A 13,554-nucleotide genomic window follows, 5' to 3' on the forward strand; every position below is an offset into this window, starting at 1 on the left:
AAGAAATGCTGATGCACAAGACAAAATGTTACAAGAAAAAAGTCCAAAATCACATTTTAACAATATAATAAAAGAGTTACAATAATGCTATTTATTATGGCACTTTTCTAGCCTTTGCACTGGAAGACCTTTCGATGATATCACTTGCGTCTAATTTATCTAATTCTTCATTTTCTATTGCAATTACTGATAAATTCGACAACCGTTCTTGGCTCATTGGTGATCGTATTTTTTTTTATAGTTTTTATTTTATAGTAATTTCTTTCTGCAGACACAACTGTAACCGGCAGTGACAAATAAATTCTTAATGATATAGCTGCATTTGGAAATGAATCAATTAAATAATTATTGTAAATAAAATTCAGTACATCTTTAACTGTCATATTTTTATCCAAAAAACAGAATTCTTCGAATACAGAGTGACCGTCTATATCATCTCTTCATTTTAGATGCAAATTCTTGAAATGTTTTAGGATTTCACTTTCATCCCAATTCGACAACAGACTTATTTGCGATATACCTTTAAAACATATTCTTGTACTTCTCTAAAAGTTGAGATCGTTCGATTATCGACATTATGGCTGAATCGATTATTAATAAAAAAATGAAGTTTTAAAAGTTAATTTTGCATCTCTAGCGCATTCGTTTTTTGATTTGTAAGCAAAACTCGTTTATCTTCTTTGCTCTTGTGGACACTTTTTGTGACTGAAGACAGAGAAGAAAATTAAAATTAGTCAAAACCTTTTATTAATACATACCAGACAAGGGTAAAATGTCAGAGAAACACAGTCCTAGGACACCGCGCTTCATCTGCCTCGAGCGCAGATGTCCTTGTTCTTTTATACCTTTCTAATCTCCTGATCGTTGACCATGTAAGCAAAAAATAGCATCCTGACTCATTGTACTTTTCCAGTTTTTGTAAAGTCATTACCCTAAAGGTATATTTTCTTGTCACACACATCATCAAAAGAAACTTCCAGAAAGTATACATGCTTTTTGTCACGTACGCAAAACACAAACAAGTTTCATCACTCTGTCCTATTTTCTATACACACATACATTTTGTTCAATTACATCTTTTTATGTTTTCACACTCCTCCCTTTTTGAACAAAAATGATGTGGGCCTATAAATTCTATCTTGAAATGGTTGATGAAGGGGAAGGGGGAGAGAAAATGGAAGAAGCTATACGAGACATGCGCTCATCATGTAGCACATATGCCCTTTCCATAGAGGCGGTAAAGTACTTAGATATTATATAGCGAAACAAAGGGATAATACAACAACCAACCAGGAGTAGGAGACAAAATGTCACAACCAAAGAAATAAAAACAGATCTTATCCATTGTCCCCAGGATCCGAAGGAGGATGCAAACCACTGATCCCAGGGATTTGTAATGCCAGAATTAGTGGAAAGTTCTTTAGAGAGAGCAGTGAGGCCTGCCAATGCACGAGTTATTGATCCATCTGGCGCGGTATTATTTGGAATATATGTACAACTAGCATCACCAAACATAGCACAAACACCTCCCTTTTCGGCAAGTAACATGTCCAAGGCTAGACGATTTTGCCAAGTCATCAGAGAAGTATGATCAAGCTGTTCATGTATGCCTTCAATAGCGTCTTTGGTGAAGTTAAGGAAACGTTGTTGGTTATAATAAAGGTAATTAATCCAGTCTACATTCTTATTAATAGTAATTTGGGGTATGATAGATTCAAAACCGGCTGCGACTTGATTCCTAGCTTTAAATCTGTCTGGGACACCCCTAGGGACTCCAATAGCATCTATGTATACTCCAGGGCCATGTAAGGAGATATTAGTAGGCATATGGAAAAGAGAGCGGGTATGTCGGAAATAAAAAGGAGGTGTGAAATAATATGGGGAGTGAGAGGGAGGTAAGGATAGAAGTCTAAAAGGCATAACTAATTGGATTGGAGCACAGGTACCAGACCAGTTAGGGGGAAGGGTGGCAAATAATTTGGACCTACTGCACATCCACCAAATATCTGATCTAGGAGTGGTTTGGGAGAGAAGAAAGGAAGACAGAACGGTGTTCAGAGAAAAGTTAACCTGAAAAGTTTGAGAACAGAAAGAAAATGGTAATTCTCCTACCCATGTCGTTCCATAAGATTTGAAACATGTATAATTTCCTTCGTGAGTTTGAAACATAGGGGTATCCATGCGACGGGTGGGGGGAAAAAGAATAGATAGATTAGAACACTTTGAACCAGAGAGGGGTTTCTTGGAAGTAGTGAATAAATACAGAAGGCAGGGCAACCCCACGGGGTCAGAAATGTTAGATAATGGGAAAGGGACTGTAGCTAAATGAGGACGGGCTGCAGCACACGCATAACAATGAGAACGATTAACTTGCTTAGCTGAATAGAGAACCCACTGCAACCATCTATTCTGATCCCCATAACCAGTTTCTACTGAAAAAGTGGATGAAAGGGTAGAAATATTCATAATCCTAACAGGAGTGTGTGCCAGAGAATGAGGGTTGTTAGTAACAGGATTGTCAATCTTAATTAGAAATCTCCCCAAAGGGTCTGTTCCAGATACATATGCCCCTAATACATAAATACCTGAGTTACAATGGTTGTCAGCACATACAATGAGAGGCATGTCCTTTTATGATAGAAAACCGATTTTTCAAACCGTATTTTTGGGCCTCAAAAGGTTGATAACCCCAGTCCTCAGTTCCAGTGTTAGCAAAAACCCATTGCCAGTTGTCGCAGTCACTTCCCCTCATACACACGTATTTGTCAGATCCGGTCCACTGGGCTTGTCGACCAGTCCCACAGTTGATAATAGAGCAGAAATCAAACTGCACTGATGTGGTAATTCCCAACGGGAAAGTCAAGGTGACCAGGGCAGTAGACAAGGGAAAAGAAAAACATAGTAGCACAGCAATCAAGGGTGCCATCTCTTGCAATGTGAGGCGTGAATCCAGGCAGGCAGTCCCTCAACTTTCACGGCGTGTGGTGTGGATAGAAGAATTTGGAATGGTCCTCTCCACCTAGGCTGATGCCAGTGTTTCCTCCGAGTATCTCGAACCAGGATCCAGGTGCCCAAAGGAATTGGTAAATCCTTGGAAAGGGGGCTGGTCCTCCAGGCTTGATCAACCTGCTGGTGGATTTCCTTCAACGAGGTTCGCAAACCTGCAAGACTAGAGAGAAAATCATTGGGAGAAAAGGTTTGTTAGTGTGTTTATGAGTCCAGACTCCATCAGAGAGGGACCCTTCTTTGGACCATTTTCTCCTTTCGATATCCGTGGCTGCATTCTGTAAAGAAATAATTTGATTATCAGGGTCCTGGTCATTTCTCTGTTGGAATAAAGAAATTGGTGTGTTATTATATGCAGCCTCTTTAGCAAAGTGGTCAGCTAATTCATTCCCTTTGCTAGCAGGATCCTGTTTTTCCTGTGTGAGCTTGACATTTAACAATCGCTAGCTCCGATGGTTTGGTTATAACTTCTAAAAGGGATTCGATCAATTTCTGATGTTGGATGGGTTTGCCAGTACTGGTCTTAAATTGTGCTTAAAAGTTATCTATGCAACATACTTAAACGCGTCTTTTCCTTCATGCTTATTATTAACAAGGAAAACATACGTGCTTGAACCTTTATTCGTATCAAGTGTGCTGACCACTGCGTCACCATGCTCTTCCTTTATAGTACCTAAAATACACAACTTCCATTCATATCACAATTAGACACACATTCATATCACAATTAGACACATTCCGCTTATCGCCAAAAAACTTGTCTCCCTTCTCATGTAATATTATTAAAAGAGTATTTTTCCTTCAAACTTGATCAGGGTTTAAAAGGAAAAATATTTTTTGTATATTTACAAGCCTTAAACAAAAGTGGAGACAATTCATTTGCGCTAAACCAATCACACAAATCGATAATTATCTTTTTCAGTTTTTAGTTAGAGCTCTCCAGGACTGGTCTTAAATTCCCTTAGTTTCCATAGTGTTCCATGATCATGGCAGACTCCAAAAGCATACCTGGAATCTGTATAAATTGTTACGATCTTCCCTTCGGACAGCTGACATGCTTGAGTGAGTGCTACGAGTTCAGCTGTTTTGTGCACTTAGCTTGATGAAATTTGATTTGCCTCCAGCAGGCGGTCCCCTTGGACCACTGCGTAACTAGTTGAGGGCGCTCCATTTTTCAATTGTAACATTTGACAAAGTACAGAGTACATTCTGATACTCATAGGGATCCCTTTAATACACTCTATAACACACAAAATCACCCAAAGCATTTTCAACACACTTCACCCCAGTATTATTCTATATTTACACTATATTTGGAAACAATGCAGCAAAGGAAACAGAAACAAATGGACTCTGAAGAAAAGCAAGTTCAACTCTTCAGGACAAACAAACATAAGAAAAAAGAAAAGGACAGAAGAAATTTCATGAGAACTACATCCGTGCTTGCTAATACAGCTTCTGTTGTTGCAGCCACAGCACGAAGACACGGAGGAAATGCTGCGGCCACTGGATCCAGTTTTGTTTTAGAAAAAAAATAAGTCACCGGTCTTTGTTTATCTCCATGTTGTTGCGTCAGTACTGAATTCATAAATCATGCAGCTCCGGCAAAAGTTAGGACTGCCCTGTCCTGAAACAGTTCTTGCGTGAGGAGCCCCTGGTCTCCTCTTTGCTACATCCACGGTGACTGAACGGATTTCCAGACAGAGCTTGCACACTTCCAGGCTGGGGTAAGCACCGGGGGATTTCCGAATATTTTTTATTTTCTAAATAACGGGAGGGCGAGTTTCCTGTTGACCGTCTAGTCATACTCATATCTCAACGGGTTGCTTAAGGTGATGGAGACTTGACCCAAGCAGTTTGACGCATACGAAAGGTCTGACGAAAGGATACTGGCCTCACCCATATCCTAGACTCGGCTGGACGTATTGATGTAGTATTCTGCTGAACCGAATCGGACACGAAGTCACCTGAGCTGGAATCCAGGGATGTGAGCGGACAGGCTAACGGGACGAGTAACGGGGTGGTATGGAAATATAAACCGAAAAGAGCACAGATTGCAGGATTGCTGTTAGGAAGGAATAAATAAATCTACATACGGAATAAGCAACAAAACCGTGTTCTCCTGGGAACTGGATCAGTTGATAGTTAGGTGTCTCCCCTTGGAACTAAGAAGGGAACAGTTTAGGTTTAGTGAGTGGCACACTTAATGCCTTGCTGATTCATACGTACAAGGGATTAGGCGAATCAGTATATAGTTGGAAAATTAAATACAGAACCCGGGAGAGCAAGGGGATATAATGGGAACTTATAACAGTAAGCCTGTTAATCGCCGCACAGGGGGATCAAAATCATTAGTGCTGGAGGGATTATTTTCGGAGGATCAACAGACGCCCCGTAAAAATGGGTCTCCTAGAAAATTAATAGAAAAGAAGACAGGTTTAGATTTCAAGAAGGCATGTAAGAAACGGAATAGACAGAGTGGTGGGCGTTGGCCAATAGAGGGGACAGGAGATGTAAATAATAGTGGACCGTATCGAATCGATAGAAATTTAGAAGCAGTACCCCCTTTATCCTATTATTTTTTTCCCCTCCTCAGAACCGACCTCAGACACCTCTATTATCCCCTCCTCTTTTCCCCATTCCGATTGCCCCCCCCTGCACTACAACTAGCAGAAGTTTCTCCCGATGAATCCCCAGGCACAGATCACTATGACTCACCCTGTACTAGACAAACCCCCGTCTCCAAATGCACTCGAAGTCAAACCTCCACTCACAAACCAGCTCCAACTTTTTTCTCCTCTAATCCTTCACCTTCACTTACTTGCCCTTTAATAGAAGTTCCCAATCCCCATTATAACCCTGCCCATCCAGCTGGACCCCAAAATCCCACAACAGTTATGATAAATCGGAATTGGGACATCCAAGAACTAAAAGATGTCGTGAATGCATTTCCAGATCCAAAGGAAGTAGGAGGACTAAAATTTGTTGAACAACTTGATCAATTAGATAGCATGTATAAGCCTAATGCTGCTGAATGGACCCAGGTACTTCGTCGAAAGTTTGGGACCACATGGGCCACTGTTAGCAGGGGTGTCCGCAATGACATTCCATGGGTATGGAACCCAGCTTTAACTCGAGGACAGGGGATAGGTGGAGAAGGCGAATTTAATCCACAATGGGAGGCGTTGAGACAAAATATTGCAGAAAAATATAAAAAAAAAAAAAAGAAACGGACTGGTCCCTTATTTCTGCTGCAAAACAAAAGAAAGACGAGACGGTTGATGAATGGGCACATAGGATTCAAGACCTTATGGCTAATCACTCGGGCTTGGGAAATGCTGATGACCGCACCCGAGCTGCAGTTCCACCTTTTGTTTCCGGTTTGCACTTTGATATACAAAACAAAGTCCGCACTTCCTGTATTGAGTGGGAAAGTGCCACGTTTGATGAAGTCAAACGACATGCTGAACAGGCCGAATCGAACTCTCATGCCAAATTATTGGCAACACAGATGAAGCGCGGTGTCCTAGGACTGTGTTTCTCTGACATTTTACCCTTGTCTGGTATGTATTAATAAAAGGTTTTGACTAATTTTAATTTTCTTCTCTGTCTTCAGTCACAAAAAGTGTCCACACTCTCTTTCATTATCCTAAAATGTTGCTTCAACGTCTGTTTCTTCTGTAATTTGTGCTGCACTTTTTATTATCGACTCAAATGATTCTTCTGTCCTGAAATCATTCAAGTAATTAAGTATTTTTAAAATTTCAAGAGCTTCATTTAAGTTAAAATCGGCACTTTGTAACATTAATTTTACTCAAAATATCGTGCCACGTATAAATAATACAAATAAGTTTAAAATGAGTTAAGTTTGAAATGAATGTGTTGGGTTGAAATCTCGTATCCATCTCTTTTGTTGTATCATTTGAAGTTTCTTTTAAAGTAAGATATATTTGTATTGTTTGTAATTTTAAGTGTCTATTTGCTTTCCCATCTTAAATTGGGCAATGGTTTCAAAGTTAATTGTTTTAAATATTTAAATAACATGTTCCAGCATTTCGTAGACAAAGAAAATAAAGTATAAACGTATTGAACGATACTAAAATATTAACTGTTTCAAATGAAATGTTTGCAACATCACTGACGATTAATTATTCAATTTCCAACAAAGGGTACCAATACAATACGGCGGCTCTCGACGGCTCTGAGATGCGTGCCTTGACCGTTCTTTCTTAACGCCAGCCGTGGAGTCAGCTAATATTATCACAAAACATCTGCTTGGATGGTTGCTCAATATATTTGTGCGGTTCTAGGAAAAAGACTGCTCTCAGTTTCTGGCAGCGCGCCTCCCTGTTTACAATGCTTAATAAAGAAAGGACACGTCTTAGGCATTTTTTTCGAGTGGTGTGTCCGACTCCACATACAATAATAATAATACATTTTATTTATATAGCGCCTTTCCCATGGTCAAGACACTTAAACTATACAAACAATAAGAAGAAAGTGAACAATTGCAAAAAGTTTAGGTTCAATGTGAATTTTAACGAAAAGTGTTGATGACCGGGAAGAGCGGGGGCAACATGCATACGCCAGCGTCCCCTCCACAGTCAGCAAACTGTAAGTACAAAGCCACAAAATCCTCCACAAACTGGCGTCTTGCATCTGACGATTTTGTTGTTTCCGCTTTTGTTACCTGAAGGTGAACACCTATTGATCTTAATATCTCCTTGTTCTTGAGGTGGGTTTTAGATTTGATGCGGTCATTGCAAGTATCTTGTCATGTTCAGTCATTGGTGTGCAGGCAAAACATGCAGAGAAGTTGTTGTCCAAATTCGTAAAAGTTGCCTGGATATTTTTGTGAACTCAATTTTGCAGTTAAGCTCGTGTTTATAGTTTCTTGGACATGGCTGGGGTATCTGATTCTTCTCACTTTGAAATTGCTGTACCTTTAACGAGAGAACATACAGGAAAGACTCACACAAACATCGCAGAACTCACAGGGCCCTACCATATAAAGTCATCAACATGGCATACAGGTATTCCAGTCACTGTGCCATCTTCATCCAGCCAGTAACAAACTGTGGTATCCACTCGTGAAACCTTTCCTCCTGTCTTCAGTGTGATCTCCTTTACTTTATTGTACCAGTGAAGTGCTGTGACTGTGACACCACATCAAGCCTTTCTATCAGAATAGTCACACCTTCATCTTTGTTCAGGTCTTCTGCTCAAATTGACATCTCAATGCTGTACCTGTAAGCGACAGTCTGAATTGTTTGAGTTGTAATTTTAAACTGTGAGGCAGTGGAGGAAATCAAGACCAATTTGTCTTTGACCCAAACCTCATGGAGGGCACTGTGGCCCTGAAGTGTGCTCATTATTTTTACTGACTTTATGAAGTTAATTCTATGACTTTTATTTTCACAGGGCTTTCCCATTTCACACGGCCATACACTGAGGTGTCTAATGGCCTCCAGCTCAGGGCTGTCCATGTGAGAAGTGAATCTGAGAAGAGAAGGGCAGACACTTAAAGAGAGAGAAGAGTTTCCCACAGAGCATGGCCTCTGCCAAAGAAGATGGTGTGAATGAAAGAACAGTGGACATTAAAGAAGAGGACTGTGAGCGGCTCACACCAGAGGATGTGTGTGTGAAGCTGGAGGATCATGAAGAAAGAATTTCAATTTTTAAAGAGGAGGAGGAGTGCAAGGGGGTGACTGCTGACATTAAAGCTGAGGATTTGAATGATTTCTCCGTTGGTCTTGAACTTCAAAAGCATGAAACTGAAGATATTTTCAAGCAAGAGGCCTGTGAAGAATCTCCATCCAGTTTACAGTCCTGGTCCACTAATACGGGACGACTGGCTACACAGGAGAATTCTGCAGAGCTGAAATCAGAGTTATCGGAGTCTGAAGAGAAAATCACAGAGGGAAATGGGAGAGAAGGAGAAGAGTCACCTGGGAGTGTTGGAATGGGTGAGTAATGTGATTAAATATAAAAGAAAGAGAGCATTTATAAATTCTAACATTGGGTGCTTTGATGTTTTTAGAAGATTGAAATGAGAGTTGAAAACACGGTTAATTGAACTTGGATAAAGACCACCTGCTTGGGTGCATGATAACAAACAATAGGTTACCTAATAAATGAGAAATTAGAAAAACTTGGGTGAATAAGAAAAAATCTAAAGTGTTGAGCACATTATGTTCAATAAAAATATCAAAAGTCATATTTTGTTAAAGACATTATATTTCTTAAATTGTGTGGCAGTTAAGGTAGAAATGTCCACAAAAAGAAAGAAATTAGTAAGAGTCAAATTGTCAGCCCTGTGCACTCAATAAGAGTGAATTTGCTCAAGCCAGTGTCCACCTAATATGTGCCTCATCTTTCTAATGGTAATCTTGTGCACTTTGACGTTAACAGTGACAAGAGCTACCTGTACGAGCCATGATGACATTTAGGGAGTCTCAGGGTCTTCTTTCAGCATCTTGTGTTCTGCTCTCACCCTGAACTTGCTGGGGCAGCATGGCCTGGACAAGTTGGCAGGGGTGTGAAATCTTCACTTGGAGATGATCTTGGGCCCTTCTGTCTCCCACAGTCACATCGGGTCAATTTGGAGTCTCCACTCCACTTCACCTGCATGTTATTGGGGATGAGGGGAAGAACCAGAATAACCAGAAACACCATTCGGGGCCCCTGTGCAGAACAAATGTTGGCAGGATTTGACCCCAGGACACCTGAACAATAAAGCAGCTGTGCTAAACACTGTGCCCCCCTAACACAAGCGGATATATTTGTGTGTTTGTTTCTTAGGACAGATTAGGATCTATTGGATATTTCAGATTTGCAATCATCTGTGCAATAAGTGTCCTTGTACCATTGTTTAATTTGGTGAAAAAGTCATTATGATAATAATATCTGTTACAGATTTTGTAACTGTATAGTGACTATTCACATTCAGTGCTTATTATGCATCATTGTATTTTATTTAGGTCTAAAAACTAGGCTCATACCATTTTACCCAACAAGCCAATAAGAGGGCTGACTACAATAACTAACTAATCGACGTCCACTCGATAACGATTTATATTTATGTACCGGCTCAGTAAAACTCTGCATCCCTTTCCTCCCATCTACCTACACATTCTCTGAAAGGCTAATTAAGGGGATTTTAGTTAAAATCTATCCATCCATCCATTATCCATCCCACTATGTCCTAACTACAGGGTCATGGAGTTCTGCTGGATCTGGTTTATGTGTTTGAGATTTGCAATCATCTGTGAAATATGTGTCTTTGTACCATTGTTTAATTTGGGTAAAAAATCATTATGATAATAATATCTATTACAGAATTTATAACTATATAGTGACTGTTCACACTCAATGCTCATTATACTTGATTAGTATTATTTTATTTATGTCTAATAACTAGGCTCATACAATTCTACCCAACAAGCCAATAAAAGAGCTGATTACAATTTCTATCTAATCGACATCCACTTGATAACGATTTATATTTATGTACCAGCTCAGTAAAACTCTGTATCACTTTTCTCCCATCTACCTACACATTCACTGAAAGGCTAATCAAAGGGATTTTAGTCAAAACATCTAATGCCTGGTTAATTAATTATACAAATAAATCGGTCAACAAACACTCACTGGCAGATTGAATCGTGGATCTAAATGATCTACAAGGTGACCTCTTCCAGAACTGAAAGTGGCTGGTTGTCCAGGCTTACGAATTCCACTGTTTTTGTGTCCCAGTAAGTCTTTGGGTTTCTTGCTGTCAGTATTATAAGGTTGAGTTTTCTAAGTGCTGCCATTATTGGAGGCCGAGTGAGAGTAGGTGACTGAGCTAGACTAAGCTTGCTGGTCGCCTCAGCCTTTGAACAGCTCGTTCTTCACACCAGTCCCTTTTGTGTTGACATCTCAGATGCTGAATAAGGTTTGAATTGTTGAAAGTGTTAGCAGAGAATCCTCCACCGCTGACTTCTTTTTACACAAATATTACAAACTGCAAATCTGTTTTCTCTTTTAGGAAGACAATAAAACTGTTAGACTGGCGAGGATGAGTTTTTGTATTTTGGTAATGTTGGAACTTTGTCTTGCATGCTTTTTATCATTCAAGATTAGAGGTTAAGATCCACTAATTTGCTGATCATCGGTCAAGTCATTTGGAGTGAAAATTGGCTGATTTTGATTTGTGATCGATTGATCAGATCAGGCCTGTCTTTCACATATGAGAGAAAGGTGGAGAAGTTGAACAGAGAGCAGCAGAACATGTAAAGACCACACATGAAGTGTCCAGACCATTAATGGCACCTCAGTGTGAGGAAGGAACTCCAACCAGTGTGCCACCACTTTACTTGTACTGTTTCATTGATTTTAAAAGGCGGGTAGTGCTTAGAAATTTGGACATCAACCCCTGAAGTTGCAGGTTCAAATTCAGCTATTGACACCATGTGACCATGAGCAAGTCACGTGACCTGCCTGTGTTCCAGTTGGGAAAAACAAGAGAAATGTAACCAATTGTGTCTCAAATGTTGTAAATCACCTTGGATCAAGGTGTCAGGAAGATCATAATTATAATAATAGTTAAAATTTTTGTGTTATTTCAGATTTACAGAAGAATGGCAGCTTCTCTCCACCTTCATTTGGTCAGCACTCTCTTCAATACAATGAGAAAGGTATGAAGAAATCAGCAAGAGGATCAGAGAACCTCACAGCAGCCTTTTTGCACTGCAGTTCTCTCCCTACTACTGAAGTAACACAGACAGAAGCCATCAAAACTGATCGACAGCAAGTGGAGAAAGATATCCAAATTCACATTGGAAAAAAATGTTTGGAATGTGGCAAACAATTCACACAGAAAAGTGATCTTAACAAGCATATTAAGATTCACACTGGAAAAAAAACATATTGTTGTCATGAATGTGGCAATCGATTCTCGAAGAGAAGCAGTTTGCAGAGGCACAGAAAAATCCACACAGGAGAAAAACCCCATTGCTGTCCAGAATGTGGAAAGTCGTTCTCAAGGAGAAGCCATCTTCAGAACCACAGAAGAATCCACACAGGAGAAAAACCTCATTGCTGTTCAGAATGTGGTAAGTCATTCTCACGTATAAGCTATCTTCAGATCCACAAAAGAAGCCACACAGGAGAAAAAGCTTATTGTTGTCCAGAATGTGGCAAACAATATTCTGACAAACGCACTTTTCAAAGGCACACACAAATTCATACTGGAGAGAAGCCATATTGGTGTTCTCAATGTGGAAAAAGATTTTTCGACATTAATAGTTTTCAACGACACACACAAACTCACACTGAAGAGAAAATGCAGTATGTCTGTTCTGAATGTGGCAAAGGTTATACCAACCAGAATAGTCTTTATAGACACAGCAAAATCCATACTGGAGAAAAATTGCATTGCTGTTCTGAATGTGGAAAACGATTCTTAGATTTATTCTCTCTTCAGTGTCACATCAGAACTCATACTGGAGAGAAACCTTATTGTTGTCCTGAATGTGATAAGCAGTTCTCACAACAAAGCACCCTACAGAGTCACATCAGAGTTCACACAGGAGAAAAACCTCACCAATGCTTGGAATGTGGCAAACAATTCTCACGCATCAATTCTCTTAATATTCATAGGAGAAGTCATACTGGAGAGAAGCCTTACAGTTGTTCTGAGTGTGGAATGCGATTCTCATATAACAGTTCTCTTCACAATCATAAAGTAATTCATTCTGGTAAGAAAGAAAGCTGTTCTGACTGTGGCAAGCTTTTCTCAGACAGCAGGACTCTTAAGGACCACATGAGAATTCACTCTGGAGAGAAACCCCATTGCTGTCCAGAATGTGGCAAACGATTCTCTCGTCAAAAGACGCTTAAGAGCCACAGAATGATCCACACTGGAGAGAAGCCGTACACCTGTTCTGAATGTGGTAAAGGGTACTCTTCTAAAAAAAGTTTTTGGAGACACACACAAAGTCATATTGGAGTAAAGTCTGTCCCATAAATGACAAATGATCTTTCCATTGGCTCCTCAACCAAAACAATTAAAGAAACATCTTTTGAATGAGATAAGAGACTCCAGTTGAAAGTAGTTAATAAGTGCATGAGAATAGTGGAGAAAACATGGAAAGTGGCAAACAGATCGAATATGTAAGGTAACCTCAGAGCCACATATGAATTCACAATGGAATGAACACACTGGAATACAACACATATTTGACAAACAGCAAGAATCTTCCTCAGCAAATAATAGGTGTAGGAAAAAACCTCATTGTTGTCCTAAATGTGGTTAATGCTTTTCAGACAGCAGTGGCCTTCATCATCATAAATGAGTGGCTTACGTGTGGTAAGCCTTTTAGCTGTTCTGAATATTGGAAGTGGTCCTCCTGTATCAGCCATCATCAGCAACACGTAAGATTTCATGAAGGACTCAGAAACTGTACTGCCAGGACGTGAGCCATACAGGGTATGGTATTTTGTAAGTTTGTTTCATTTTTTGGCCACACTCTTTTTTTACATTTCATGTCATTAATGTTCTCAAAT

General features: G+C 39.8%; 1 protein-coding gene across 4 annotated transcripts in view; it reads left to right on the top strand.

Moving 5' to 3' along the window:
- Positions 1-13,028, top strand: part of LOC114652509 (gastrula zinc finger protein XlCGF26.1-like) — a 90,436-nt gene extending 77,408 nt beyond the window's left edge. For 3 of the 4 annotated variants that reach the window (XM_051927867.1, XM_051927868.1, XM_051927870.1), the window contains exons 2-3: positions 8,428-8,972; positions 11,616-13,028. In XM_051927867.1, the coding sequence (XP_051783827.1) occupies positions 8,558-8,972; positions 11,616-13,015 (1,815 nt within the window). In that variant the 5' untranslated portion in view covers positions 8,428-8,557 and the 3' untranslated portion in view covers positions 13,016-13,028. The remainder of the gene's footprint in view (positions 1-8,427; positions 8,973-11,615) is intronic. The other variant, XM_051927869.1, reaches the window with a different exon arrangement.
- The last annotated feature ends 526 nt before the right edge of the window (positions 13,029-13,554 follow it).

This window comes from Erpetoichthys calabaricus, chromosome 5, assembly GCF_900747795.2.
Source record: "Erpetoichthys calabaricus chromosome 5, fErpCal1.3, whole genome shotgun sequence".
Lineage (NCBI taxonomy): Eukaryota > Metazoa > Chordata > Cladistia > Polypteriformes > Polypteridae > Erpetoichthys > Erpetoichthys calabaricus.